Source organism: Dasypus novemcinctus, chromosome 13 (assembly GCF_030445035.2).
Source record: "Dasypus novemcinctus isolate mDasNov1 chromosome 13, mDasNov1.1.hap2, whole genome shotgun sequence".
NCBI lineage: Eukaryota > Metazoa > Chordata > Mammalia > Cingulata > Dasypodidae > Dasypus > Dasypus novemcinctus.
This window is the reverse complement of record NC_080685.1, coordinates 27,267,944-27,293,799: the sequence shown is the minus strand read 5'-3', so window position 1 is coordinate 27,293,799 and position 25,856 is coordinate 27,267,944. Positions and strand designations below refer to the sequence as shown.

General features: G+C 45.0%; 1 protein-coding gene across 1 annotated transcript; it reads right to left on the bottom strand.

The window, feature by feature from the left end:
• Nucleotides 1-7,243: 7,243 nt before the first annotated feature.
• On the bottom strand, nucleotides 7,244-7,573 carry CRCT1 (cysteine rich C-terminal 1). The gene has a single exon (XM_004469735.2). It carries the CDS (start codon nucleotides 7,547-7,549, stop codon nucleotides 7,244-7,246), a length of 306 nt encoding a protein of 101 aa, XP_004469792.1. The 5' UTR covers nucleotides 7,550-7,573.
• Between the last annotated feature and the right edge of the window lie 18,283 nt (nucleotides 7,574-25,856).

The following is a 25,856-nucleotide window of genomic DNA, read 5'->3' as shown; positions in this document are numbered from 1 at the left end:
CCTTACCTCTACCCTGACCAGCTGTGTATCACCTGTCCTGACTTTCCTGATGCCCAGTCAAGGTAAATCGTTAGCTAACAAACACTCGTCTGCCTCTCCAGATCTTTGTACTCGCTTCTATTTACTTTAACTTAAATATTTTTTCCTATTATCTCAACCCAACAAACTTCTATGTATACTCAGGACTATGACCAAACAGTAACTTTTAGAAGTTTTTGCCATTCCTTCACTTGAATAAGTCAACTCCTTCTCTGTTTCCCATAGCACACAAAGCTGACCAAGCATTTCTGACCTTACACGATAGTATGTTATTTTCCTCTCTTTCCTGCTAAACCACTGGAGAAGAGTTACTTGCTTGGATGGTATAGTGTCTAGCTTCTAGTAATTTCTCAATAAATGTTTAATGAATGAAAGATTGCTATTATGAAATTGACTGTGGCCAGGTGAGATAGATGGAGGGAGGAGGTTATTTCCTGGCTTCCAATTACATGTGGTCACATTTCATTTGTGTAGAAAAATGACCTTTGCACACTGAAAATTAAGTTCCAAGCAGGCAGAGTTGATAATAGCTATATTATCGTCAGTAGAACTAAAAAATTCTTAAGGATGAGATTCAGCGGTAAATGACCTTTGTTACTAGCCATTCTTCTGGCCTGATGCAATGTTTATAAGAGAAGAGGAGATACTTGGTTTTCTAGGCTGGACTACAACTCGTCCTCATACAAGCTGCCATATTTTGGATTTGTTGGGGCCAAATTATTCTGATCTGCAGAGGCATCATCAACAGAAAAGGGGCTGTTTTCCTTACTCACTAAGAATGCCAGGTTTCCTGTTCAACCTGTTCCACCGAATTAAGATGAAACTGCTATCCCTCCAGAAGGAATTCCTTACTATAGCTGTCAATTGTTTAAAGACACAAAGATGGATCATGCAACAAAAAGGAAGATCCTCTGTGCTTAACTGACTGGATGATGGACATCTTTTAGCTTCTACAAACCTGCAGAGTCCTGCTTCTCTTCTGCCTGAATTTGTAGAACCTGAGACCCTAAAGTAGCCTTATGAATAGTCTAGTCCAAATCTCTGAGTAATTTCTCTGACATCATCATCTTTGCCCTCTTTACTTGGAATTCAACTTCCTCCTAAATGCTTACTTTCCCCCTCAGCTCAATGCTTGGCCCTCTGCTGACCTGTTCATTCATTCATTCTCTCAGCACACATTTACTGAGTGCCTTCAGTGTGCCTGGTGCTGTACTTTACACTGAGATTACCACCATGAGCAAGGAAACCAGGTCTGTGTTCTGTGAACATAGGCTGCAGAGGTGGGACCTCATCCATCCCCAAGGATTCAGCTCCCACTTTTGTATAACTGATTCCTAGGTGTTCATCTCAATATTCAGGACCTCTGTTCTGGAGATCCTGTCCCACATCGCTGCCTTGTAGTCATGCCCTGCCAGTGCCTTAACCCTATGAATTAAACTGTATTTACCATCTTCCTCCCCAAACCAGTTCATACACTTGACCTCTGTTTTTGGTCATGGTATCATTTCCCAGCCCAAAGTCTCAGAGCTACCCCCACCTTCTTCCTCTTCCTCTGACTCAATAAACCAACCAGGTCTACCTTTTCTTTTCCTTCTGCACAAATGCTTTTAACATCTGTCACTTCCTTTCTTTAGCCCCTGCCACATGCTGAATTCAAAGACTCATTTCAAGCCTCAACCATTGTAGCTGCTCACAGTGCTATATGATATTTTCTCCATTCTTTTCCTCTTCTAGAGCATCCTGATCATTGTTGCCTAATTAATCTTAGGATCCTAGAGCACATGTCAGAGAGGACTACAGATGTTATGGAAACTAACTTTTATCTTTCTAAAGTACTTTTTTCAAAACCGGTTTCCCACAAATATGATACAGTTTAAGCTCCTGGTTTTCTGGCATTCAAAAACACCACATGCTGACTTCTTCCCTCCTATTATGACAGGGTGTCCTCAGGGTCCTTTCTATAGAACCACTCCTACTCCTTGGATCTCTTTTCTCCTCCTTCTGCCCAAGGTTGAGACTATTCTGCTCCTTCCCAAACTTGCATAAAGTAGCACAGAATTAAGAACATTGGTTTTGGCTCAGACAACCCAGGTTCAAAGCCCTGCTCTTCCAAATACAAGTCATGCAATCTTGGGACAGCTACCTAACAGCTCAATGTTTCTGTTTTCTTATCAACAAAATATAGGCAAAACCTACCTTGTAGGAGGACTGAATGAAATTCTGCAGGAGCTCATGGTATGTGATCAGTATCATTACCAAATCTATATTCCAAGCAACTGGCAGTTTTTCCTACTAGGAAAAGTCTCTTTGGGGATCACCAGAATTGTGAGAGCCTCTTCAGCATGCAAAACCTCAGGCTGTTGCAGGGCAGGCACCCTATACCCATGAGTTTTCCATCCTTCAGACCCAGCTCAGGTCCCTTCTCCCCATGAAGCCTTGACCAGGCAGAGTCCACAATAACTTTACCCTCATTTCAAAGTCCTGTAATAATAATCCCTCATCTAAATTTAGGTGAATTCTTTTTTTTATTTTTTTAAGAGGCACTGGGGGTTGAACCCAGTACCTCATACATGGGAAGCAGGTGCTCAGCCACTGGAGCTACATCTGCTCCCTTCAGGTGAATTCCTTTTTTTTTTTTTTATAATAGATTTTTAAAAAATTTTTAAAGATGCCTAGGTCATATAAAATGTTACATTAAAAAATATAAGAGAATCCCATATACTCCCACCCCCCACCTACCCCCACTCCTCCCACATCACCAAACTCTTTCATCAGTGTGGCACATTCATTACATTTGATGAATACATTTTGGATCACTTCCACACAGCATGGATTATAGTTTACATTGTAGTTTGCACTCTCTCCCAGTCCACTCAGTGGGTTATGGCAGGATATATAATGTCCTCCAGGTGAATTCTTACAGCAATTTTCCATGCCATATTCCACTTGTGATGCTTCTTGTGTTTTGAATCTGAGTTATCATTCATACCTTACATGATTATTTACCCATTTCCCTAATCAGGTTATAAACTCCTTGAGGTCAAGGAACACCTGTGTGCATCTCCCCAGAATTGTGTTGAGCGCCATACTTTACATGTGATGCTCTAATAAGCATTCATTTATTTATTTTTTTGGATCTTAATATGTGTCTGGCAAGGCGCTAGATGGTAGAGATACATAATGAATACAGCACTGGCCCGAAATAATCAATTGGGTGACATTATTCAATTATCTTCATGCATAAATTAAGAGAAGGTGGTTCTTGGCTCATTAGAAGGTCTGGCCCAGGCATAGACTGCCACTTGTTGGCTGGATGACCTTGGGTAGATTCCCTCAACTCTCACAGCCTCTCCAGATCTGTTAAACTGAGATCATACTTATTTTACAGAGTTGTGAAAGAGGTAATATTTATGAAAGCACTTCATAAACTGATAAGTGCTATATAAAAGTTTTTATTATTACCATTAGAATAAGCTGAAACTGGAGCCATCATGAATAAATACATCATAAATAAAATGCTTTCAACAGTACTGTCCAGCTCGTCCTAAGATAATAAAGGCTTTGGTTCTGCCTGTCTCAGCGCACTAGGGGACAACCTTCCAGTAGGACCCCTAGTTAAATTCCCCACAAGCCCAGCATGCTGAGGGATGCCTGCAACCACTCAGAAGGATGTCTGTGTCTTACCTGTGGCTTTACCTGCTGTTGGAAATGAGAGCAAGGGTGCAGAACCATGAGCAGAAAACTCCAGTCCTCCCCAAGTCCCTTTCCAGATTTCTTCAAGCAAACTCTTAGATTGTCCAAATCTCCCTCCTTAAAGTCCACCTAGGGTGGCCCACTGGCTTTCAGTGCTATGGCCTGGCAGTACCACCACCCTCATGGCAAGCCACTCTGCATGCCTCATGTGCAAGGGTGTGTTCCCATTTGAAACCGTGTGTCTCTTAGTGGTGAGTCATGACCTTGGCCCACTGGCTTTCAGTGCTATGGCCTGGCAGTACCACCACCCTCATGGCAAGCCACTCTGCATGCCTCATGTGCAAGGGTGTGTTCTCATTTGAATCCGTGTGTCTCTTAGTGGTGAGTCATGACCTTTCTTCCCTCAAACTCAGGCCTTGGTTTCCTGCGTCAGAGTCATCCTCCCCACCCCACCAGTCTATCTGCTTTGAGTCAGGCAGTTCTCCCTTCCCATCTCACCCCTCCACCAAGTCAGGAGCTTACTGCTTCAACGCACATCACTGTGAGGGGGAGGCATGTCAGCCGATGATGTCATCTGTTTGTAAACAGTTTTCACATATCACCTCCCACTGGGAATCACAGAATTTTAGAATGGGAGGAAGGGCCCCTCCTACTCAGAGCCCTGCTCTGTGGTCATTGCCCTCACGCTTGAAGCATCCTGGATGAATCAATGGAGCATTTCCAACATCATCTCTGAGCAAACACCTTCAACAGCTGGTTGCTGGGTGGATGCCATGGTAGAGCTTGCCAGACATTCAGTCTTTGGTGGAGGAGCAGCTAAGAAACCAAGCTTCAATTTTCTATGCCCCTGGGTGGGTCTCCTGAGGCCTGAGTGTCCCTTCTCTGGGGTGATGATGATTTTTTTTTTAGAGAAGCATTAGATTACATAAATGATACATAGAAAATATAGGGGGATTCCCATATACCCCACCTTCTCCCCCACGCATACTTTTCTCCATTAACAACATCTTTCATTAGTGTAGTACAGTTGTTGCAATTAATGAATTCATATTAAAGCATTGCTACTAATCATGGTCCATAGTTTACATTATGACTTACATTTTGCACTGCACATTTTTATAGGTTTTGATAAAATGTATAATGGCCTGTATCCATCATTGCAATGTCATTCAGAACAATTTCATTGTTCAAAAAATGCCCCATGTTACACCTATTCTTCCCTCTCCCTCCCTTCAGAACCTCTGGTGATTACTGCCTTTATACCAGTGCTACAAGTTCTTCCATTGCTAGAAGAATAATGTCTACTTTAGTCCATAGTTGCATTTCCCCCCTTATGTTGTTCATTCTTCAATCTTGAGAATTTTAGGATGGTCATGTCCACTTTGTTTCTGACTGAGAGGGGGCTTAGATCCCATGGGGCAGAAGGATGGGACTGTTTTGCTTGCACTTGTAGATACTCTGTTTTTGGGGGGTGGGCATTGTCCATAATCATCTTTTTGTTAGTGGTCCTGGATGAGTCTGATGAACAGAAGTGTAGGTGTTGCAACTCTGCTGAGATTCAAGGTTCAACTGCCATAGAAACAGACCAGATTTATATATTTAATGAGTATAGTGCAAATTATAGGTTCAATAAAAAGGACAGAAAAGCTATGTATGAGGAAATTATAAATGAATATTACTCTGTTATATTGGGGAACATATAGTCCAAGCTAAGACCCACTGACAGGGTGCCAAATTCCTGAGACTATCCGCACTGCCTATCATGTCTAGATATCTCTAAAGCTCTCAGGAACACCCCTGTTGAGGCACTGTTTACTGTGGTACCGAGATCCTCCTGAGATGTGCATAAACATAACCTCTGGAATGACCTCCCAACTCCCTTTGAAATCCCTTAGATATTAATACTCATTTATATTTAATATTTACCCCTTTTGGCCCAGGTCTTTTGCTAAATGCATCACTCGTTGGTGCTTAGTAATAATCCCTAGGTGCTGGGGAGGCTCATGGGTGGGGATGATTTTTAAGACACTGGATCAGAATGACTGGGAACATGGACTTTGGAGTCAGGCAGGCCCAGGTGCCGATCTGCTCTCCATCACTCACCCCTAGGGATCTGGGCCAGTCACCAGCTGTGTGACTTTGGCCAAGTCACTGAAACTCTCTGAACCCCCATTTTTTTCACATATAAAATGGAGAAACCAATATCCGTATTTTTAAATTATTGTAAGGATTCAATGAGGTAATGTGTCAAGTATCCTTGGGCCTGGAACAAAGCAAGTGCCCGTAGTAGCTATTGCTCCTCTTAGCTCCTCCCTTCTGAACCCAGAGAACACCACCGTGCTCAGAGGATGCTGTGCTCCCTGCTCCCTCTTTCCTTAAATGAGTGAGTAAAAGCCATGCCCACAAGGCTGGGTTTCTGACCTTTTCGGGATGACCCCAGTACCACCAGGACCACCACCTCTGGAGAGTGAGACCCCACATTTCTGGGCACAGTATGACATGTCCACAGAGTCCTGGAAACCCATGGCTCCTGGCTGCACAGATGAGACCTACAGAGGGAGTGTTAGTCCCCTGGAAGGAGCAGCTTGGGAAAGTTTCCTCAGCCAGCAAGTAAAGCAGTGGGCCAACAACTCTCAGTGGCAAAAACTGCCCCACCCAGAAAGCCCAGGTCTCAGCTCTCCTAATTCCAAAGCACCCAAGAGCTAGAAATGCAGACCTTTCCCAGACAGTTGCCTGGACCTGGAGCTGGCTTTGTGGGAGACTGGACGGTTTAGGGAGGGCCAAGCAGCACAGCTAGCAACATAAGCCCTGGAGTCAGGCGTCCCGACTTCTCCGTCATACACGGATTGGGTGACTTTGAGCAAGTTATTTAACCTCAGTTAAATATAAAATGGGAATAGCAGCACCCACTTCACTGAGCCCTTACACGAATTAAATTAGATGATGCCTGTCATGTAAAGTCCTTGGAACACTGTCTCAGTATGTGATCGCTGCTATCGTAATTAACTACCAGAAAGCCACATTCTTGTGCAAGAAGGAATTTTAGTTTTCTGCCTTTCACAAATATTCCAAGCCTTTCTATCAGGGCCGAGAGGGAGGTACTGAATAGGGTAACAGGACAAGAGAAATTAAGACACACAGGAAGGAATAAACAGGAAAGGAGGTGTCCTTAGGAGGTAGAAGTTTTATTATAACATGTCTTCAAAGGACAGTCAAATCAGTACGCCTTCATTGAGCACCTCCTGTGTGCAAGCCCCGGAAGACAATAAGGCCCTGGGTCTTGGCGCTCGAATCCCCAGGGAAGAAAATTACATCACGTTTGAAGTCAGGGAGTTTTGTGGAGCTGAGAACAGGATGGGTGCAATTAACCTTCTTGTGGGCAAGCTCTGAGGCTCAGCCCGGAGCCGGAGCTGTCAAGACTAGTAGTGAGGAGGTAGGTGGGGTCTGCAGGTCCGAAGGGGCTCTGCGCCCCGGCCTCCGTCATCCCTCCAGCGCAGACCCCTGGACCGCTTCAGCAGCCGCCCGAGCAGCATCCGGAGCTCTGGTTGTGGCTGGAGTACTGCGACCTCTGGCTGCCGCCCCCGCAGCAGCAGCAGCCGCTCCCGCGCTGCCGGCGGCGCCTCCGCGGAAAGCAGCAGCAGCCGGTGGAGCTGGAGCCGCAGCAGCCGCAGCAGCCGTCGCCGCAGCAGGAGGAGGAGGAGGCGGCGGGCACCGGGGCGCGACACGGGGCAGGACCCGGAGCAGGACCCGGAGCGGCGCCCTGGGAAGACCCCTTAGAACAGCCTTTGGCGGGAGTCGCGTACTGCTGGGAGGACATCTCGGAGCTAGGTACAGCGATCCTGAAAGAAAGACAGCGTTTCAAAGGCGAGCAGACGTTTTGGGCCAACAATGGAACTCAGGGCTTTCAAAATTCTGGCTTAGTAAGCAAAACCAGCGGGGGAGGGGGAGAGTGGGAGTGGGGGGGGAGAGAGAGAGAGAGAGAGAACCATGAAAGAAGGGAAAAGGAGGGGGAAGGGGGGAGAGGGAGAGGGAGAGGGAGAGGGAGAGGGAGAGGGAGAGGGAGAGGGAGAGGGAGAGGGAGAGGGAGAGGGAGAGGGAGAGGGAGAGGGAGAGGGAGAGGGAGAGGGAGAGGGAGAGGGAGAGGGAGAGGGAGAGGGAGAGGGAGAGAGAACCAAGAAAGAAGGGAAAAGAAGAGATACAAGCAAACAAATCCAAATAGATGTTTCTAGTGATTTAAATATGCATAGAGCAGAAAATAATACACAATGAATCAATAGTTTTCCATTTTCTCTGACTAGAACGAAGACTACGTGAGTTCTCCACAGTGGAAACTAGAGGATTTTGTGGCAATTTGTCTGTATGACCGAGTCCAAAATCTTCTCTTGGCTCTTTCCCTGTGCTGCATACCACAGACTTTTAAGCCATATCTGCATAATTATTAAGAGTGTATAAATACCCCAGTAGTTGGAAAACACCAAATCATGTATGCATCCCCGTGGCTTGGGTCTAAAGAAGCCACAAACCTCAGAAGCACGCTGAGGTCGCTCTTTCTTGCCTATCCCTCTCATCCCCCATAAGGAAAAGCAGAGTGATGCTGAGAATGGAAATATCTCTGTCCTGGGAGCAAGACCTGGGCCCTAGTCATGCTCTGCTACAGACTTCCAAAAGTCACACCCCACCCCCAATCGGGTCTGGCCTCCATGTCCTCCTTGGCTCCAGGAGAGACTGGCTTGTGTGAGGCTCCCATCTCTGCTCTGCTGGCTGTGCTCTGCTTCTCCTCCCCTCCGCTTTCAACCCTTCCCAACCTCCTCTCCCAGATGCCACCTAGAGACTCACCAGACCCTGGTGATTGGAAGACTCACTCAGGTCTCCAACTGGAACAATTCTCCAATAGTCACCTCCTAGGCAGTTCACTGAGCAGTGTCCAGCCAGAGGACCTTTTATAAAGAGCTCTTGAGGTTCGTTGGGAGGGGCCCATTTCTCAATAGACATGCTTAGATGACACGTCCCAAAGACATTCATCACTCAGGTAGCACCCGTAGGTGGTGCACGTGAACATCCAAGTCACTTCACAGAGGTGCCAGGATTGTTTGCCGCATGTTTGCTTTCCAAACAGGACACCATTGATGGCTGGGAGGGCTTTGTGCATGCTAAGAGAAGGCAGGGGGCCTTAAGTGTGGAGAGGTCTGGGGTCCCCATTTTGGTACCTGTCCTCCCTGCCCTTACCCAGAGTGTACATGCGAGTCTGCATGTGTGCACAACACACAGTTCCATTTGTCTACACATCCATCCCCGTGTGCAAGCATCTACTTGGTAGTTGGTAGTTCATGTTCTTGTTGTATTGGTTCCTGTCTATTTGGCTCTTGGTCTTTGGCTCCTCTGGACTGACCACAGGCTAGGTGACAAGCCTATTGGGCTACAAGGAGATGCTTGCAGATGGGGTTGAGGAAAGATATTGGCAGTGATGCACCTTTGGAAACTCCAGTGGGGATTTCTCTCTGTCACTGGTGACAGGAGGAAGAAAAATCCAGGCCAGGGAAAAAAAATTGTGAATGTTGTCAGTTTGCGACATCCCCTTGATAAAGCCCTGTTGGGCAGACAGGAAAACAGTGTGCTGCTGGCCCAACTGCAAAATGCCAAGCCAGCCTGTGGAACTCTTTGCTCCTTACTATACAGTTCTCACCTCCCTCTCTCCCTTTAGAGACACTCTGGGAGACATATCTCCCAGAAGGCACTTCCAGACAACAAAAAGACACAGAAGGGGCAGGGAGAAGAAAGGAGGGGAAAAAAGAGGAAGAAGAGAGAAAGCAGAAGAAGAAGGAGAAGAAAAAGGAGAAGAAAGAGAGAAAAGAGAAGGGAAGAACAGAAAAGAAAAGAAAAAGAAGTCCATTCCAAAGGCCTAGAGTCCATCATAAATGGTGGTTTTAGTAACTGCCTTTATATTTTTTATTATTTTTTTTCCAAATTCTACTCAATTTATTCATTTTTTAAAAGATATTACATTCAAAAAATATGAGGTCCCCATTCACCCCCACCGCCCCCACCCCACCACTCTCCCACAGTAACACTCTCCCCCATCATCATGACACATCCATTGCGTCTGGTGAGTACATCTCTGGGCATCGCTGCACCCCATGGCCTGTGGTCCACACCATAGCCCACACTCTCCCACGTTCCATCCAGTGGGCCATGGGAGGACATACAACATCCGGCAATTGTCCCTGGAGCACCACCCAGGACAACTCCAAGTCCCGAGAATGCCTCCACATCTCATCTCTTCCTCCCATTCCCTGCACCCAGCAGCCACCATGGCCACTTTTTCCACACCAATGCCACATTTTCTTGATTATTAACCACAATAGTTCATGAATAGGATATCGTTAAGTCCACTCTAATCCTTACTGTATTCCTCCTTCCTGTGGACCTTGGCTTGGTTGTGTCCATTCCACATCTATGTCAAGAGGGGGTTTAGATTCCACATGGATATTGGATGCAATCCTCCTGCTTTCAGTTGTAGGCACTCTAGGCTCCATGGTCTGGTGGTTGACGTTCTTCAACTCCATGTTAGCTGAGTGGGGTAAGTAACTGCCTTTAAGAAGAGACTCATAATAATAAATAAATAATTTAAAAAAAAAAAAAAAAAAGAAGAGACTCAGAAGAGACTTGAAGGCCCACTGGCTTCAAAACCATTTCTTAATGAAACTGCTCACAACCATGAATGTGAAATATAAGTGAAGTTCAAGACTAAGAATTTAAGAATTAATACTGAGAGAGAGCTTTGGGGTGAGTGAGCTGTTAGTGGCTCACAGTGGGAACAGACAAAGAAAGGTAAATCGCAAAAGATAGCAATTTCATTTATTGTGACTTGAGAGCTATTGGTGAGTATAAGTGAGATCTTGCAATAGATGACGTCAATATTAGAAAAGAGGAGGAAGTAATGAGGTAATAAGATGGAAGCAGGATCTCCTCTGTGGAACTATGCAAAGGTCTAAAAAGTAAGAGTGAAGAAGAAGGTTTGACAGAAGTTGATAAGGGGGAAGACTTGGGCAATTATGCATACATTATTTGGACTTATTATGGTCTTATATAGTAAACTCACTTTACTCACCAATGTTGACTCTTATTAAAGGAAGAGCGAAGTGTTGATCTTGAATGTAAGACTGAGAATTATCTTTTCTCTCATAAACCTTCTGAGTATCCTTTGAAGGAATCAGCCCATTCCGAAAGAAATGTCACTTGAAAAACTCAACACAGTGGCCAAAGGCCCCCTGCTCCCTCCCCCACACCACATCCACATACACACACACTCACACCACACATGCCAAGTGGAAGGAGGCAGTCTTGGGCTTGTCAGAGGGCTTGTCCTCTTGGTTCTCTACTCAGACCCAAAATCAAGACCTCAGAGGTAAAATGGGCACACATTTCACACCTGCCTCCTAAACTCACTCCCTCAGAACCTCTCCAACTCTCTTCTCCAGCCAAGTGAAGACAGCCCCTGGGATTGTAATCATCAGAAAAGTAAAGGGCACCCATTCCTTGCAGCCCAGGCTGAGCACTTAGATGACCTTTTTCCCCGCGAATAGGAGTTAATATGTTTTTAAAACTATGGCCCTTACCTGAAGGGCTCTTCTGCTGAACATTCCATCTCATCCTGTACCTTTCTGGGTACCACCATCCTCCTCTGACTCTCCTCAGGTGTAGCTTGTGCTAAGCCTAGTGGCCTCAGACATGATTCTTTCCTTCAAGCTTAATGTTCCCACATGCAGAGCATAAAAGGGAAAATTGTTTCCCAGAGGTCTAAGTGGTTTCAGTGCCAAATGCTGCTTACCGAACAGATTGTTTTGTGTTCGCTTGCCCTTTAAAGTAGAGCAGAGAAGATGGCTTGATGCAGGGAATAGGGAGTGGGAGAGGCAAACAAAATATAATCAAGATGCAGTGATATCAGGAACAAAAAGCTTTATTGTTACGGAGAAAATCACTTCATAACTCCAACACCAAGTCCTCCACAGAACGGTGTCTGAGAGAGGAAATCAGGCCAGTGAATATCAGAGGTGAAACCTCTAGACATCACAGTGGAGAGAACAGACACAGGTAGAAGGGGGAAGCACAAAGCCTTTCAGAAGTCCTCCCATGGGGAAAGGGGAGAAGAGTAGCCTCAGGCTGGGGCAGGTCCTTGGCACTTTGGTTCCTCCAACGCGGGTCTTTTATTCTCATGGTCCAGGTCAGCAACAGCCCCCGGAGCAACAGCCAGAGCCCCCAGAATGCTGACCACTGCCGCTGTCACAGCAGTCACAGCTCTGACGCCTGTGGCGGTGGGATCTCCGGCGCCTGTGGTGGCTCAGGCAGCAGCCGCCACCCCCAGAGCTGCAGCAGCCCCCGGAGCTACAGCAGCCCCCAGAGCTGCAGCAGCCCCCAGAGCTGGGGCCACAGCAGGGAGGTGGGCAAGGGGCTGGGCACTGGGCTGGGCACTGGGGTGGGCACTTGGGGGGACATTTTGGGGGACATTTGGGAGGACACTTAGGGGGACACTTGGAAGGGAGTTGGCACTGCTGCTGGCTTTGCTGGCAGGACATTTTGATGGGAGTTGGATAAAACTGAAAGACAAACCAGAAGTTCCACCAGGTCAAGGTGACTTTCCTGTATGTAAAGTTGAAATATGAATTCACAAGATTTCATCTCTATTATATCAGATTTTTTAAAACCCAATCTCCCCAAACCAGTTCCAATAAATTTACATATGGTTTCCACCTAGGAACTCCATATTTTTCAAATAAATTCTCTGCAACCTCAGTTAGACACCAATCTCTTTTTCCCTTCACCTAGCTCCTACCAGCCCCCTTTCTCCTTACCTTTCTTCAAGACTATCCTCAGTCTCCACCCAGGGCCTCTCCCTGCCTAAACACCAGCACCCAAGTCCATCCTGGTCCCCAGAATGTGCTTTACCTGGTTCAGGCACTGGAGCAGATCTCCCAGGAGGCAAGTGGACTGAGGTGCTGTCAGAAGTCTCAACCTTTTATACGGATTCAGCCCTGACCTGGCATCAGGAGGCCCAAATCATGTACGAGGAACAGATGGCACCTTCACAAGGGGCGTGGGTGACTACCCCTCCCTCACATCCCAGGGACCCAGTTCCTCCCTCCATAAGCATCTCAAGTATTAATCCATAGGGAGATGCCCTGAGCACTGCTGGCTCTGGGACAGCGAGCTTTGCTGATTGCACACAGCACCCATCAATCAGCTCTGCTGTGCTCCCAGTTTTCTGTAATAGGCCAGTAGGGTTCTCAACCCCTCAGATGAAGAGAAGATCTGTTCTCTTTTTGGCATAGGAAATGAAGGGGGACAGATGAGAAGGAATCCCAAGATGGAAATTCAGTAGCCCTTTTCAGAATAAGGAGGGATCAAAAATAAAATCCAAGGCCCAAGCCAATGATCTAATGTGGCTTTTTCATTCTTAGATGATGCCATAGCCTGGACCAAGAATGTTTGATATCTCAGTGATGTTATTTCAAGCAGGTCTAATGCAGATGGTGTGAGTGGTTGACCTCTCTTTTTACCTAAACCATCAAAAGAGCTCACAGGAGCACTGATTCAGTCCTGATAAGCCCTTCAAAGGGCAGAGGAAGTCTAGAAATGGCTTCTCTTTCCACATTTGGTCCCAAAGGAGACAACTTTGGCCCAGAGTGTGGTCCAGGGACCAGGTGGATGTTGAGGGTGGAGCAGGAGAACTAGACTCACCAGGAAGTTCTCTGTAAGTGGGGCCTCTGGTTATCCCTAAGGGAAGAGCATCCAATCTGGGAAGGTCCTTTTTTTGAATAAATGGCTTAGGAGGAGACTCTTCTTCAGATGTTGGGGTCAGGGAGGAGCACGTGGATTTTACAAGCCCACTATGGAATCCAAAGCTTATTTGCCCTACAAATAATATCCTGAGGGCAGTTAGATCCTGAAGAAAGACAGTAAAGTCTATTTAGCTAAAAAAAGTAGACAAAATAGGGCATATTCACAATAAAAACTGCAGTGAGAAAAATAAGCCTGGGGGAAACATGCAATACTTCATCATGCTATGCTAAATAGGCTTAATTATAACTCTGGATGGAGAGAGACTGCCTGGGATCAGTTCCTAGCTTTACCCTGCTACTCTCTGCCACTGTAATCTCAGGCAAGTTACTTAATCACCACTGTAAAACATCATAATAGCAATTCCTAGTCCACTAAACGAGATAATACAGATAAAGTTCTTGGGGCTTGGCACTGTTAGTTTAAAATATTTAAAGAGAATCTAACCACTGTGCATACCCTTATTTCCATGGGAAAATATTTCCTAAATTTAAAATGACTGATCTGCCAATTTTTGGAACACAGACTATTTTTTTTTCAGAATGTCAGAGCTTAGCCCTAATCTTTTCTTAAAGCAAATTATTGAGAAGACTCACTTGCCACTGGGGGGTGGACTTTTAAAGGAAATATATACTCATTATTTAAAAAGCACAAACATCAGAAGAATAAAACAATCATTTATAATCCCATCCTCCAAGTATTCTTAGTATTTGGCTATTTTCCTTCTAGTCTTTTTTTTTCCTGGGCATAATTTTTTATTGATTTGTATTTTGTTTTTGTTTTACATAGTCTTTAATATCATACTTATAAAGGATTTTATCTTACTAATTTTCTGCTTAACATTTTAACATAAACATTGCCCATGTTATTGTTTATTTTTTGTAAGTATTATTTTTGATAGCCATAAAACTATTTCACAAAGAATACAGAATCCATTTCTAAGCCATTGGGGACCTGAGATCTATAGCTATTCTCTGGGTTCAAATCACAACTCCCCAGCAGCTGTGTGACACTGAACAAGTGACATGAGTTCTCTGCCTCATTGTCCTCATCTGTGATATAGGGAAGATAATAGTGGCCATCTCACAGGGTCCTTTGCAGATTAAATAAGTTAACAACCATAAAATTCTTAGAATAATGCCTGGCACATGGCAAGCACTCAATGAACGTTAAAAATGAAGTGTAATGCTGTGCGGCTTCTAAATTTCAGCACACGATGGGCAAGGCAGGGTGGGCTTCAATAAAAACCACCAGGTGGGAAGACAAGGAGACTGCTTTAGCTGCTAGATATCTGTATCAGAATCCATCCCTCCTCCTTTGCTGAAAAATATGAGAAAGGATATTGACCATAAACTCTGAATTCCTGAAAAAGAAGTTCCTTAGAAGTTAAAGAAATTACCCATTTCATACATGAGTATGATAAATTTAAAAATGGAACAAGGTCCATCCCTTTTTACTTATAATTAATTAGGTACATGGCCTCTTATGTGACCACCTGGTAAGGACCTTGAGTGCAGGAACCCCTGAAGGCCGAGCTCAGTGCTTTTTAGGCACTAGACACTCAATTTTCATTTCTTTGTTCAGCTGAATTTGCTATTCAGTGGCAGGGATGAGGAGGACAGAAACCTCTGACAAACTCAAAACCAAACCTTGATTACCAAATTCCAGACATTTCATAGAATGATAGAACAGAAAATATAGAAAGGACTTGGGTGATCATTCAGAGAGAGAGTAGCTCCAACCAGGAGAAGCCTGGACCTTGACATTCTCCAAAAGTTTATTAGGTAGTCCTAATGTGCAGTCAGGACTGAGAATCACTGATTTACACCAAAACCCTTACGTTACAGATGATGAAACCGAGGATCAAAGACAGAAGGTAGTTTACTCTGAATCATACAGGAAGTTAGAGGCAGAGCTGGGATTCAAACCCTGCTATTCGCCCTCTTTCCATGACAACATCCTGCCTCTTGAATGACATTTCATTTTTGCTTGTGATTTTATAACTTGCTTATTCGAAATGGCTACTGAAGTTTGGAAGGAAATCGTAATAGACAATTGTAAATCATTGTCTGAAACACTTGTTTTGAAAAGCTGGAAGTATTCCTTATCTCTACTGCCTTAAATAACAAAGGATCAAGTCCCTATGTCTGGAAGGTAGTATCTGGTCTCACCAGGGATGGGCCTACCTTCACCACTGTTCCTTAGCCCAGAAGTTCAACCTTGTGCATTTCTGAGTTTATCATTCTTGGCGATGCTGATTCACTGCAACTAAATCACAAGAGATGATGATATCGATTTACAAGGAGAAATCTAAGTATTAAATGTTGGTAAGACTGCTACATTCTCTTGCTGTAGGAAAACTTCTCCAAGAAGTCAAGTCATAACTTGTAGGTGCTTGGTGGGCATGGGATTGAGTGAACAAAACTAGACATTCCCATCAGGTCATCTAAACACCTCCAGCCATGGACAGATTTGGGTGGACTTTAAAGCATCTGTCCTCTAACTGCCTTTTCTCTGTGTTTCTTTGGAGATCAACACTCAAGATCCTGCTAGACCCTGGCCAGGAAACGGTCCCAAAAAGGTGGTTTTGCACAGTACTGCTCTCATCCATTATGAGCCGATTTTGGAGTTTAACATGAGGAAAGTAATTTTATCTTTGTCTTAATTTTGCTTCTCACTATTGCCCTGATGCAGATTATGGTAGACAAAAATAATGCCTTCCCCAAATCCAAAGGTTTCCATGTCCTAATCCTTGGAACCTCTGAATATGTTACCTTATATGGCAAAATGGACTTTGCAAAAGTTATTAAATTAAGGATGTTGTGATGGGGAATTATCCTGAATTATCCAGGTGGGTCTAATGTAATCACAACAGTCCCCTAAGAGGGAGGCAAGAGGTTCAAGGTCAAGATAGAGTAGCTATAATTAGAGGAATAGAGGTTGGAGTAATGTGATTTGAAGATGGAGGAAGGAACCATAACACAAGATTTGTAAATGGCCTCCAGAAGCTGAAAAAGGCAAGAGAGATGTCTCCCCTAGAGCTTCCAGAAGGAAAACAGCCCTATCTACACCTTGATTTTACCAACGAGACCCATATTACTCTTCTGACCTATAGAACTCTGAGATGATGAGTTTGTGCTTTAAGCTACTTAGTTTGTTACAGCAGCAATAGTAAACTAATACACACACCTAGATCAAAAATGAGCTTTGAGTTTTAAAACCTTGGCTTTGACTTAATTATATAAAATGAAATTAAATTTATTAGAATTATTTCCACTGGTGTCTGCAATTGAAGGCCCATATCTTCTGGGGGATAAGAGGACTCCTAGATGTCTCTGAGTTTGACAGGATGTCTTTGGCTAAAGGAAAACTCAGTAAAGAAACAGCAGAGAATACTCCCAAAGGTAAACCAAGATGCTGCCTAAGCTGGTGTTCCAGCTCTCCCACTTGCTGGCAGTATGTCCTCTCAGAACCTGTTTTTTCATCCATGATATGGTGCCTATCTCGTAGGGTTGTATGAGGAATCCGTTAGAAAATGTCTGTATAGTCCTTAGGCCTGGACCTGGCATGTAGGAATCACTCAGTGGTTGGTGGCTATTCATATGGCAATTGCCTTAAAAATCATCAATGAAAATCCAGAAATTTCATGATTGCTGATAGGGCATTTCTGGGACCTTCTCCCAGCCATAGAGCCCAGAGCTACCTATTTCCTGAATTGGGGCCTAACAAATTCAACAAAGTAGGATGGGCAAATTATCACGACTCTAAACCTATTTGAATTTTCAAGACTCTACTTGTGCCACTTCTCAGGAGAACAAGGGCTTTTTACTGTTTCACTTATGGGAAGCATTTTACCATTTATGAGGTGTTTTTGCATAAATGTCTTTATTTGAATCTTCACAACATTCCTGCTGGCAGAACAGAGGGCCATTGCCCTATTATTCAAAGAGAAAATCAATGGTTGGAGAGGCCAAGCCACTTGTCTAAGGTTACACAGATAACATGAGAAGGTGCCCAGCTTTAAACACAGTGCTTTGGACTCTGGGTCCAGTGCTTGCTCCCTAGAATCACTGTGTCCTTTAGTCCAGTCTCTGTGCACCTGTCAAAGAAGTGCTGGACAGACCAAGAGCTCCCAGAAGATTAGAAGGTAATTCACATAAGTGGATCCTAAATACTCTTCTTCTGAAAAGATAGCACAATATGACCTTATTCTTGTTCCAGTGATTGAGGGAGTATAGGAGCACTCTAGAAGTTTGGGTCTCAAGCTGCTCTTCTTGCCTGCATGGGCACTGCCATCTTCAAGAAATTAACGCCAGAGACAGAGTGAAGGCAGAGACACCAGACACTGAGTTGGGCAGTTGCCTGGGTTCCCAGGTGTATGTGAGTGCTTCCTGGAACAGCCTCACTTCCAGGCCCTGAGCCAGCCCGGCTCAGCCTGGCAATGGATCTCCTGTGCCACAGGATGCTCAAGCCTTCGGAGGCTTTTGGCCAAATGTGGTGTTACCTCCTCTTTAAGGAGCAGTTCCAGAGCTGGAACTTGGAGGTATGGATACTGTGGGAGTCTCTAAATGAGTAAGCAGAGAAAAGAGAAAGGAGAATTCCTCTTCTTCGAGAGCAAGTAAATATCCAGGGTGAGGTGGGGGACTCAGAGTAAAAATAGCCAAGAAGGATCCTGGAAGCAATGAGGCATCTTGCTTTCCCAGCTAGAGAGCAGGAGACAGAAAGCACACATGACCCTGGAAAAGGAAGCAGGTGGCTGCAGAGTGGCTCTCTTTATTATGGAAGGACAAGGGGGCCTCTGTGGTGGGGGAGATACAACACATGACTCCATCTGGGGGCTGGGATGTCTCTCACAGCTGCTTAATCTGCCCCTGTTTGCCATCATCAGTGGAATGTTAACAGCAGGAAATTCTGTTTACTTCTACCAACTCACATTGAGGACTTCAGGGGAGCCAGGCCCATGCCAGGGGGGGAGACAAAGTCGACAAAGCAACTATCATTGCCCGTTAAGGGTTGTCCTTCCAGTTGATGAGACAAACTTTCCCAATGAAATAAAATACAAGCAAACACTGACAGGTGTGAACCAAAGCTTAAGTGAGATGGATTAACAAAGAAAAAGTATGCACCAAGTCACAACAGTACAACCAATATGATGAGTCCATTTATCTATGTCTTCACTGATGATGATGAAGACAATTGCAATAATGATAAGATAATGAACAGCCACCAATCACTGAGTGTTTCCTACATGCCAGGTCTAGAGCTAAGGGCTTTACAGACATTTTCTAGTGGATTCTTCATGCAACCCTACAGGTTGGGCACTGTTATTAGCTTCATTTTATGGATAAGCAAGCAGACTCAGAGAGGACTCATGGCCAGCAAGTGGGAGAGCTGGAACACCAGCTTAGGCAGCACCTTGGTTTAACTTTGGGAGCTTTCTCTGTTGTGTCTTCATTGAGTTTCCCTGTAGCCAAAGACATCCTGTCAACCTCAGAGACATCTGAGAATCCTCTTATCCCCCAGAAGATGTCAGCTTTCAATTGTATAAAAATATCTGTATGTAGATAGACAGGTATAGATACATTGTGTGTGTGTGTGTGTATATATATATATATGCACATATATATAAAGAAACATAGAAGAATATCTGGAAGGTTTTATATTAAAATGTTAACAACAGTTACTTATCGATAGGCAATCATGAACAATTATTTTTTTCCTTTTACTTACTTATATTTTCTATAGGTAAAAACAGCCTTGGGTAATAAAATGCATTCCTTGGGTAATAAAATGTTTAAATTACCAAAAATATATTTAATATGCTTAGAATATCAGAGAAGGTTTTACAGATATAGCATTTGAAGTTTTCGTTCAATTTTGCAGATGTTAAAGTTTCTACTAAGCACCAGGCACTGTGCTTTCTTCCTGAAGCTCAGAATGCCCTCTGCCTCATGTCTCCATCCATTACAGCTCAGATACCTCCTCCATGTCAGACCCTCTCTCTTAGAGGCTGGATCACATCCTGCAGAGCATTTCCCTGCTCCATCTGTGGATGTCTTATCTTCACAATATTAGGAACTCCTTGGAAGCAGGAACTGTATGTTAGCCTTTTTTGAATGCCCAAAGTACTGAGCTGAGGAAACACCAGGTTGCTTGTGAACATGCACTGGAAGGCAGTATCACAGCCCAGACAAGAGTCAGCCTTGTTACCAGAAAAATAGAGGTGCCCCCGAGAATGGGGTGCTAGGCAGAGGAACCCACTTACAGTCCTGGTCTCAAGCTGCAGAGCTCTCTTCTTGCCCACTGGGCACTGCCATCTCCAAGAGGTGAATGAGTTGGCTCCCCCTGGGGTCTGCAGATGATGAGCCTTATTCCCGTTGGTGCCCACTTACCACCAATGAACTACCTCACACCATGGCTTGCTGTCTGAAGGGACCCAGTGTTTGTTGAATTGAAATGACCACTACAGAAGCAGGCCTTGCACCCACATTTGTGATAAAAGATTCCCTCCATTCAAAAACACCACCCTTCCCCCTTGAAATCTGAAAGCTCAATTGGTTATGTTCATGTTCTGGGACATGAAATATAATTTTACTTCGTAAACCTGGAGCCTAACTCCAACTGGGCACGTGGTAAGCATGATAAATGGAGAAGGAAGAGAGAAATGGAGAGAAGGAGGAAAGAAGGAAATAAAAAAAGGAAGGAAAGGAAGAGAAGGAAGAAATGAACAGCAGTGGGAAATGAGTGGCAAATATAATTTTATCTTCCCTACCTACATATCATTTATTCTGGTGGGAAAAAAAAGTAAGGTATAAAATAAATATCACTTGCAACAGAGAGGGAAGACACTCACATACTGTAGAAACTAGTATTTGATGTTTTAAGTTGAAGCTGCTCCTTTCTCCCCTTCTCCCTCCACTACCTGGTCCCATCCAGCCATGCCCACCCCAGCTCTGGACTCTCCCTTCAGTCATGCTTTCTGCACTGGCAGCCTTGCTAAGTATGACTGAGCCATGTTATAGGAGTCTGGACAACTTAAGTGACTGATGAAATGAATGGGAACTTCCTGCTGCCTTTGCACCTGCATTGTTCACTAAAGCCGAAGGAGGGATGAGAAAATGGCTACCTCTGCCCTGGCATCACAGATTTCTCCATCCAAGAAATTCAATCTCTAGAACCTTCTCCTGCTTCCCTGTACTCAATCTCTGCTCCCTCTGCCCCCAGCTCAATATCCGCAGGTCCTCCCACTCCTTTAACTGTCCCCCATCATTAGACTCCCCCATCACCACCATGGGAAGTCTCTCCTTCCAGCTCCCGGTCCTTTTTCCCTAGCCCCCTGATGACACTCCACACTCTACAGTAACCGATGAGCACAGACAGAACCCATCATTACTATCTCCAGACTTCATTTCCCTCAGAAAACTACCCAAGACCCAAGGTGAGAGTTTAGCCTCTCCTCTTCCTCACCCTGACATCTGACAATGCACCCAGTTTCCTTCCTCCTAACCCTACTTTCCTCAGACCCTCACCATCTCTCTTTCCAAAATGTAAATCTGAGCTTATTTTAAACTTTTGATGTTTCCCTATTGCCTCCAAGAAAAAATATCAAATTCCTCCAAATAGTTCATGAGTTCTTCATAATCTGGCACCTCCTACCTCTTCAACCTTGTCTCTCATCCCTCCTCTGCCCCCTATGGAACCTAGAGCCGCACCAAATTATAACCATATCTCGATGCACCTGGATGCACCTCTGCTTAGAACACCCTTCCTGCTCCACCCCTCCACACCCTCCCAGGCTCATACCCAAGACTGTGACTCTGGGAAACCTGTCAACCAGGCCCACCAGCTGCTCCCTGTAATAGAATGCCTCTTCAGCAGATCACCTGTGCCCCCTCTTGGTTTCCCTTGTTAGATTCTGAGCTTCTCCACAAAAAGGTGTAGATGTTCCCCATCATGACCCTATGGGATATCAAGAGGCTGGTACATAATCAATACTCCAAAATACTTCCTGGAAGTCTTATCCTTACTTCTATACTAAGAGATCCTCAGGAGAAGATGCTTTGTATTAGTCATCACTGTATCCTCCAGGCCAGCACACAGCTCGTGGCATTCAAAAAATATTTGTCAAATGAGAAGGAATGAAAGAATGAGAACTGGTAGTCATTGTCAGGGAGGGAGGAGACCCACAGAGCCAGAATGGTTACTCTAGAGCATATTCCAACTGTGACTCAGCCCCAAATCAACTGGAAACTAAATGAAGTCCCTCCTTAGCGCATTGCCTTGGTCTCCCTGGAGTACCAGGCCAATTGAAGACTGAACACTGGGAATTCTGGGTCCCTTGGAGATGAAGGAGTGGTGGCAAGGTCTGAGTGAGAGGTTCTTAAACTCTGAGATTACCTGGGATCTGTCAGAGAGCCAACCTCAACTTCTTCTTACACAGAGATGGACTGGCTTTAGAAGTCAGGACCAGTGCCCAGACGCCAGCCACTCAGCCCATTGGTCTTCCCATTGTACAGTTTTGTCTTAACTGGTTAATTCACTGTCCACATATGAACTGAGGGGGAACCTAAGATTGAGCAGGAAGGCAGAAGTCTTACAGGGCCTAACAGATTGACCACTCAATTACCCTGTTGAGTGATGGGGACTTTGGGGTGGTCGTAGGGGGAGAGTGGCTCCTGTTCTCTGCTTCTGATCCCCCTGGGCTGCTGACTAAGGGGAGCAGGAGAGGGCCTTGGATTTGGTGGGTTCATTAACTGCCCTGTCAGGGAGTTTACCCTGTGGAGGCCCTTTGGATAAGGCCTGCTTTCTGGACCTCTGCTAATAAGGCACTAGTCCTAGTGTCCAGGGGTTCTCTGGTAGACTAAGGGCTTGGACCCTGGAACAAACTCTTTTACACACTTTGGTTTCTAAATCATTGCTAAATCCCCAGGGCCCAGAATATGTTTGAAACATAGTAGATGCTCATTAAAGGAGAGGAGAAAGGAGGAAGGGAGGGAGAGAAGGAGAAATGTGAGCCAGAAGCTGCTGTTTGAACCAGCTGCCACTGAGGGGGCTGAGAGAGCAGCATGAGCCTCTGTGAGCGTCTAGGAAGTCCATGGCAGGCTGAAGCCAACTTTCCAGAATTCCACCAATCCAAGGCTATCAAACATAAAAGCTCATTTCCCTGAGCAGAAATCCTCCTGGTTAGAAAACTTCATAGCCCTCAGTGCATCCTTTGTGGCACATAGCAGACACATTGTAGCATTTTGCCATTATGTCACTACACACAGTCTCTCCCTTAGGCTTTCCCATTAGCCATTCTTAGCACAGTGGAAGGATCTTGTCTCAGAAGCACTAGCTCAGAAGTACAGGGGACTCAGTACAGAAGTACATGTTTCTTACCAGGATCCAGGAGACAGGCGTGGCTGGAGCAAATTCTATTGGGAGTGTAAGCCTCATGACCGGCAGCCAGCCATTAATGTTTTTAAATTGGAGAAAGTCAGATAAGTAAAGTGGATATAGTGGAATAAAATTGAATTTGAAAGAGGGAAATCTGCTCTTGAGTCTCATGTCTGCCATATTAGCTATGCAACCTTGGACATGCTGCATCACTTCTCTGAAGCTCAGTTTTCTCATCTATAAATGGAGAATGTTAATAGACTACCCAATCAAACAAGCTTACATATAACAAAGGACTTAGTGTACCATAAAGTACTATACAAATATAAGCTACTAATATAAACATAATAAAATAATGAAGATGATGATGAATAAAGCCAATCTAGGAATACCACTGTCCTTGCATAGCCCTGCAGTTTTATGTGAAGTCCGTGTGGATTGGGCAAGGCCTGCAATAGGAAGGACCTCAGGTGACAGTTGAGTGTCATCCAGTGACACATCCAGGACATTGCTGGTGCCTGCCTGGAAGACAGCGCTAACGGCAAATGCTCTTCTAACCCATAGTGTGTGAGAAAGCAAGAATGAATTTGATGGCTAACTTTGCGACCCAGCCTTGACCTCTGTGGAACTCCTCTGAAAACTGGAAACTGAGCAAGCTTTTACCCCCAGCTGGTTCTGCAGGCCCTCAAGAACCAGAAAGTCAAGGTTCAGGCAGGGTCTCGTTTCAGGGCAGTCCCTCTGCCTCTCCGGAGTGGTGTGTCCTTGCATAGAAAAGGAAGAGGCTGGACAAGACAGGTCAATGTGGTAAAACTCCCACAGGCTCCATCCACAGGAAACACAGGGACAAGCCTGGCTCAGAGTAGCCTCATTCTGACCTTCACATGCAAATAGACATCTTGGAGTGGCTATTGGAAGGTTCATCTGTTCAGTTAATCAGCTGGTCCTCAAAAACATATCAAGGAGCTATAATGTGTCAGGCATTATGCGAGGCCCCAAAGATACAGAGAATAAGACATAGCCTCTGTCCTTAAAAAGTTCCCATTCTGGACCAGGGCAGGACCAGGGTAAACACATACACACATATTTACAGGAAAATGCGGTGTGCAGATAGACCCTTCCTGACATCTCAGTGGTGGGGAGTGGCAGTGAGCAGAGAGGGAGGTAACACTGTTTTCTCTTTGGGGTTACAGTGCCTCTATGTCATGCTGAACAGGAGGTAAATGACTTCCCACCAATAACCTTGCCCACCCTTGCAAATATTTTAATCTAGAAACCAGAAAAAAATCCAAGCTCTGCCATCAATTAACTAGTTGAACTTGGTAAAGTTACTTTGTTTCTTGAGGTCTCAGTTTCCTAATCTGAAGGAATGATGATGGTTCTTCATTAATTTATTCAGTCAATCAAACCACAAATACACACTCCCCCTGCCCCCATGGCTCCCTCATCTGTCTGTTCGCTGTGTCTGCTCTTTGTATCTACTCATTGTATCTGCTTGTTGTGTCTGCTCATTGTGTTCTTTCATTGTCTACTAGTCTTCTTTAGGAGGCACCAGGAACCAAACCTGAGACTTTCTGTGTGGGAGGTGGATGCCCAACCGCTTGAGCCATATCTGCTCCCCCCACAAATACTTTTTGAGCCTTGACTTTGGAGACACAGCACTGAGCACAGGCATGGCCTCTGATATTATATGGTTTATGGTTCACTGAGGAAAATAGATATTAAATAAGTACATAATCATGAGTGCTGAGTGCTACAAAAAGAGAAACACAGGATCCCAAGGGATTACAGAAAAAGAATCTCACCTGATTTTGATGGTTCTTCCTGACATGCTGTGGACATTCACTTAAACAGTGAATATGGAAGTGTTCTGTGAACTCTAAAGTGTGCTATCCTCTCTCATGTGGCATTGCCTCTCCCCTTTAAGCTGGAGAGGTCAGAATATGAAAAAGATGGAAAAAAAACAAACAATTGATTGAGATCTTATTATGCAGCAGATGGTTCCTCACAGCCACCCTCAAGGCGGGCATTTTTACTGCACTTGTTTGCCAGGATAAAGAAGCTCAGGGGTTGAGTATCATGCCCCAGGTGGCACAGCTTAGGGGTCAGACTCCAAGTCAGCCAGGTCCCTTTTCATGGGTGTGCCATGGTAGGCAGGGTCGCCTCTCCCTTCCTTAGTGTTTTCACTGCCAGCCCTGCTTCTTAGCTTCTGGCTTGTAGGGAAGGGGCAGATGGTTTTCCCTAAGCGGGATACTGGGAGAGGGGAAATGTCCACCCAGGAGAGAGCAAATAGCAAGGTAAGAAATGGCTGCCTGGCAGAGCCCAGTCATTGCCTCCTCTGATCGGCCTGCACTCATTCTCAAGGTCCCGACCTGACAGAAGACAAATCTAGTCAAGTTGTGTCCTAAGTTCAGTCTGAGGTTTATAGAGGAGAACTTGGTGCCCAAGGCAACAAACTGGTGGGTTCCATTACTCACTCATTCTGCTGGCCTCACTACACTGTGAAGGCTGGCCCATGTGCACCAGCCCTTCACTGTCAGTGTCCTCCTGTCTGTGCTCCTCTCCCTGTACCAGTGACCTCAGGCTCTCTGCCCTGCCCCTTTCATTCAAAATCTGCTTTCAGTAAACCATTTGAAATTTACTCAGACTTACATATGGCTCTTCCAGGGAATGGTATTTGTGTTTTAGCAGGTACTGTCCTCAAAGGAAAGAAATGAAGCTGTCCTTATGGGATTTCAGGCTTAAGCCCTTAGGAGGAGGCCTGGGCAGTAGTATGTGGTGGTAGGTGAGGAAGATTTCTCCTCAAATGAGGAAACTGAGGCAAAGCCAGAGTAAAGAAGCAGTTCATCCTGGGTCACAGCTAATAAGTGCCAGGGCCACATCTAGAACCTATGTTTTCTGAATTTTGGCCCTGT

What these genes read in the sequence shown, in the direction of transcription:
- CRCT1 (XM_004469735.2), bottom strand. Translation starts at nt 7,549, where the DNA reads ATGTCCTCCCAGCAGTACGCGACTCCCGCCAAAGGCTGTTCTAAGGGG.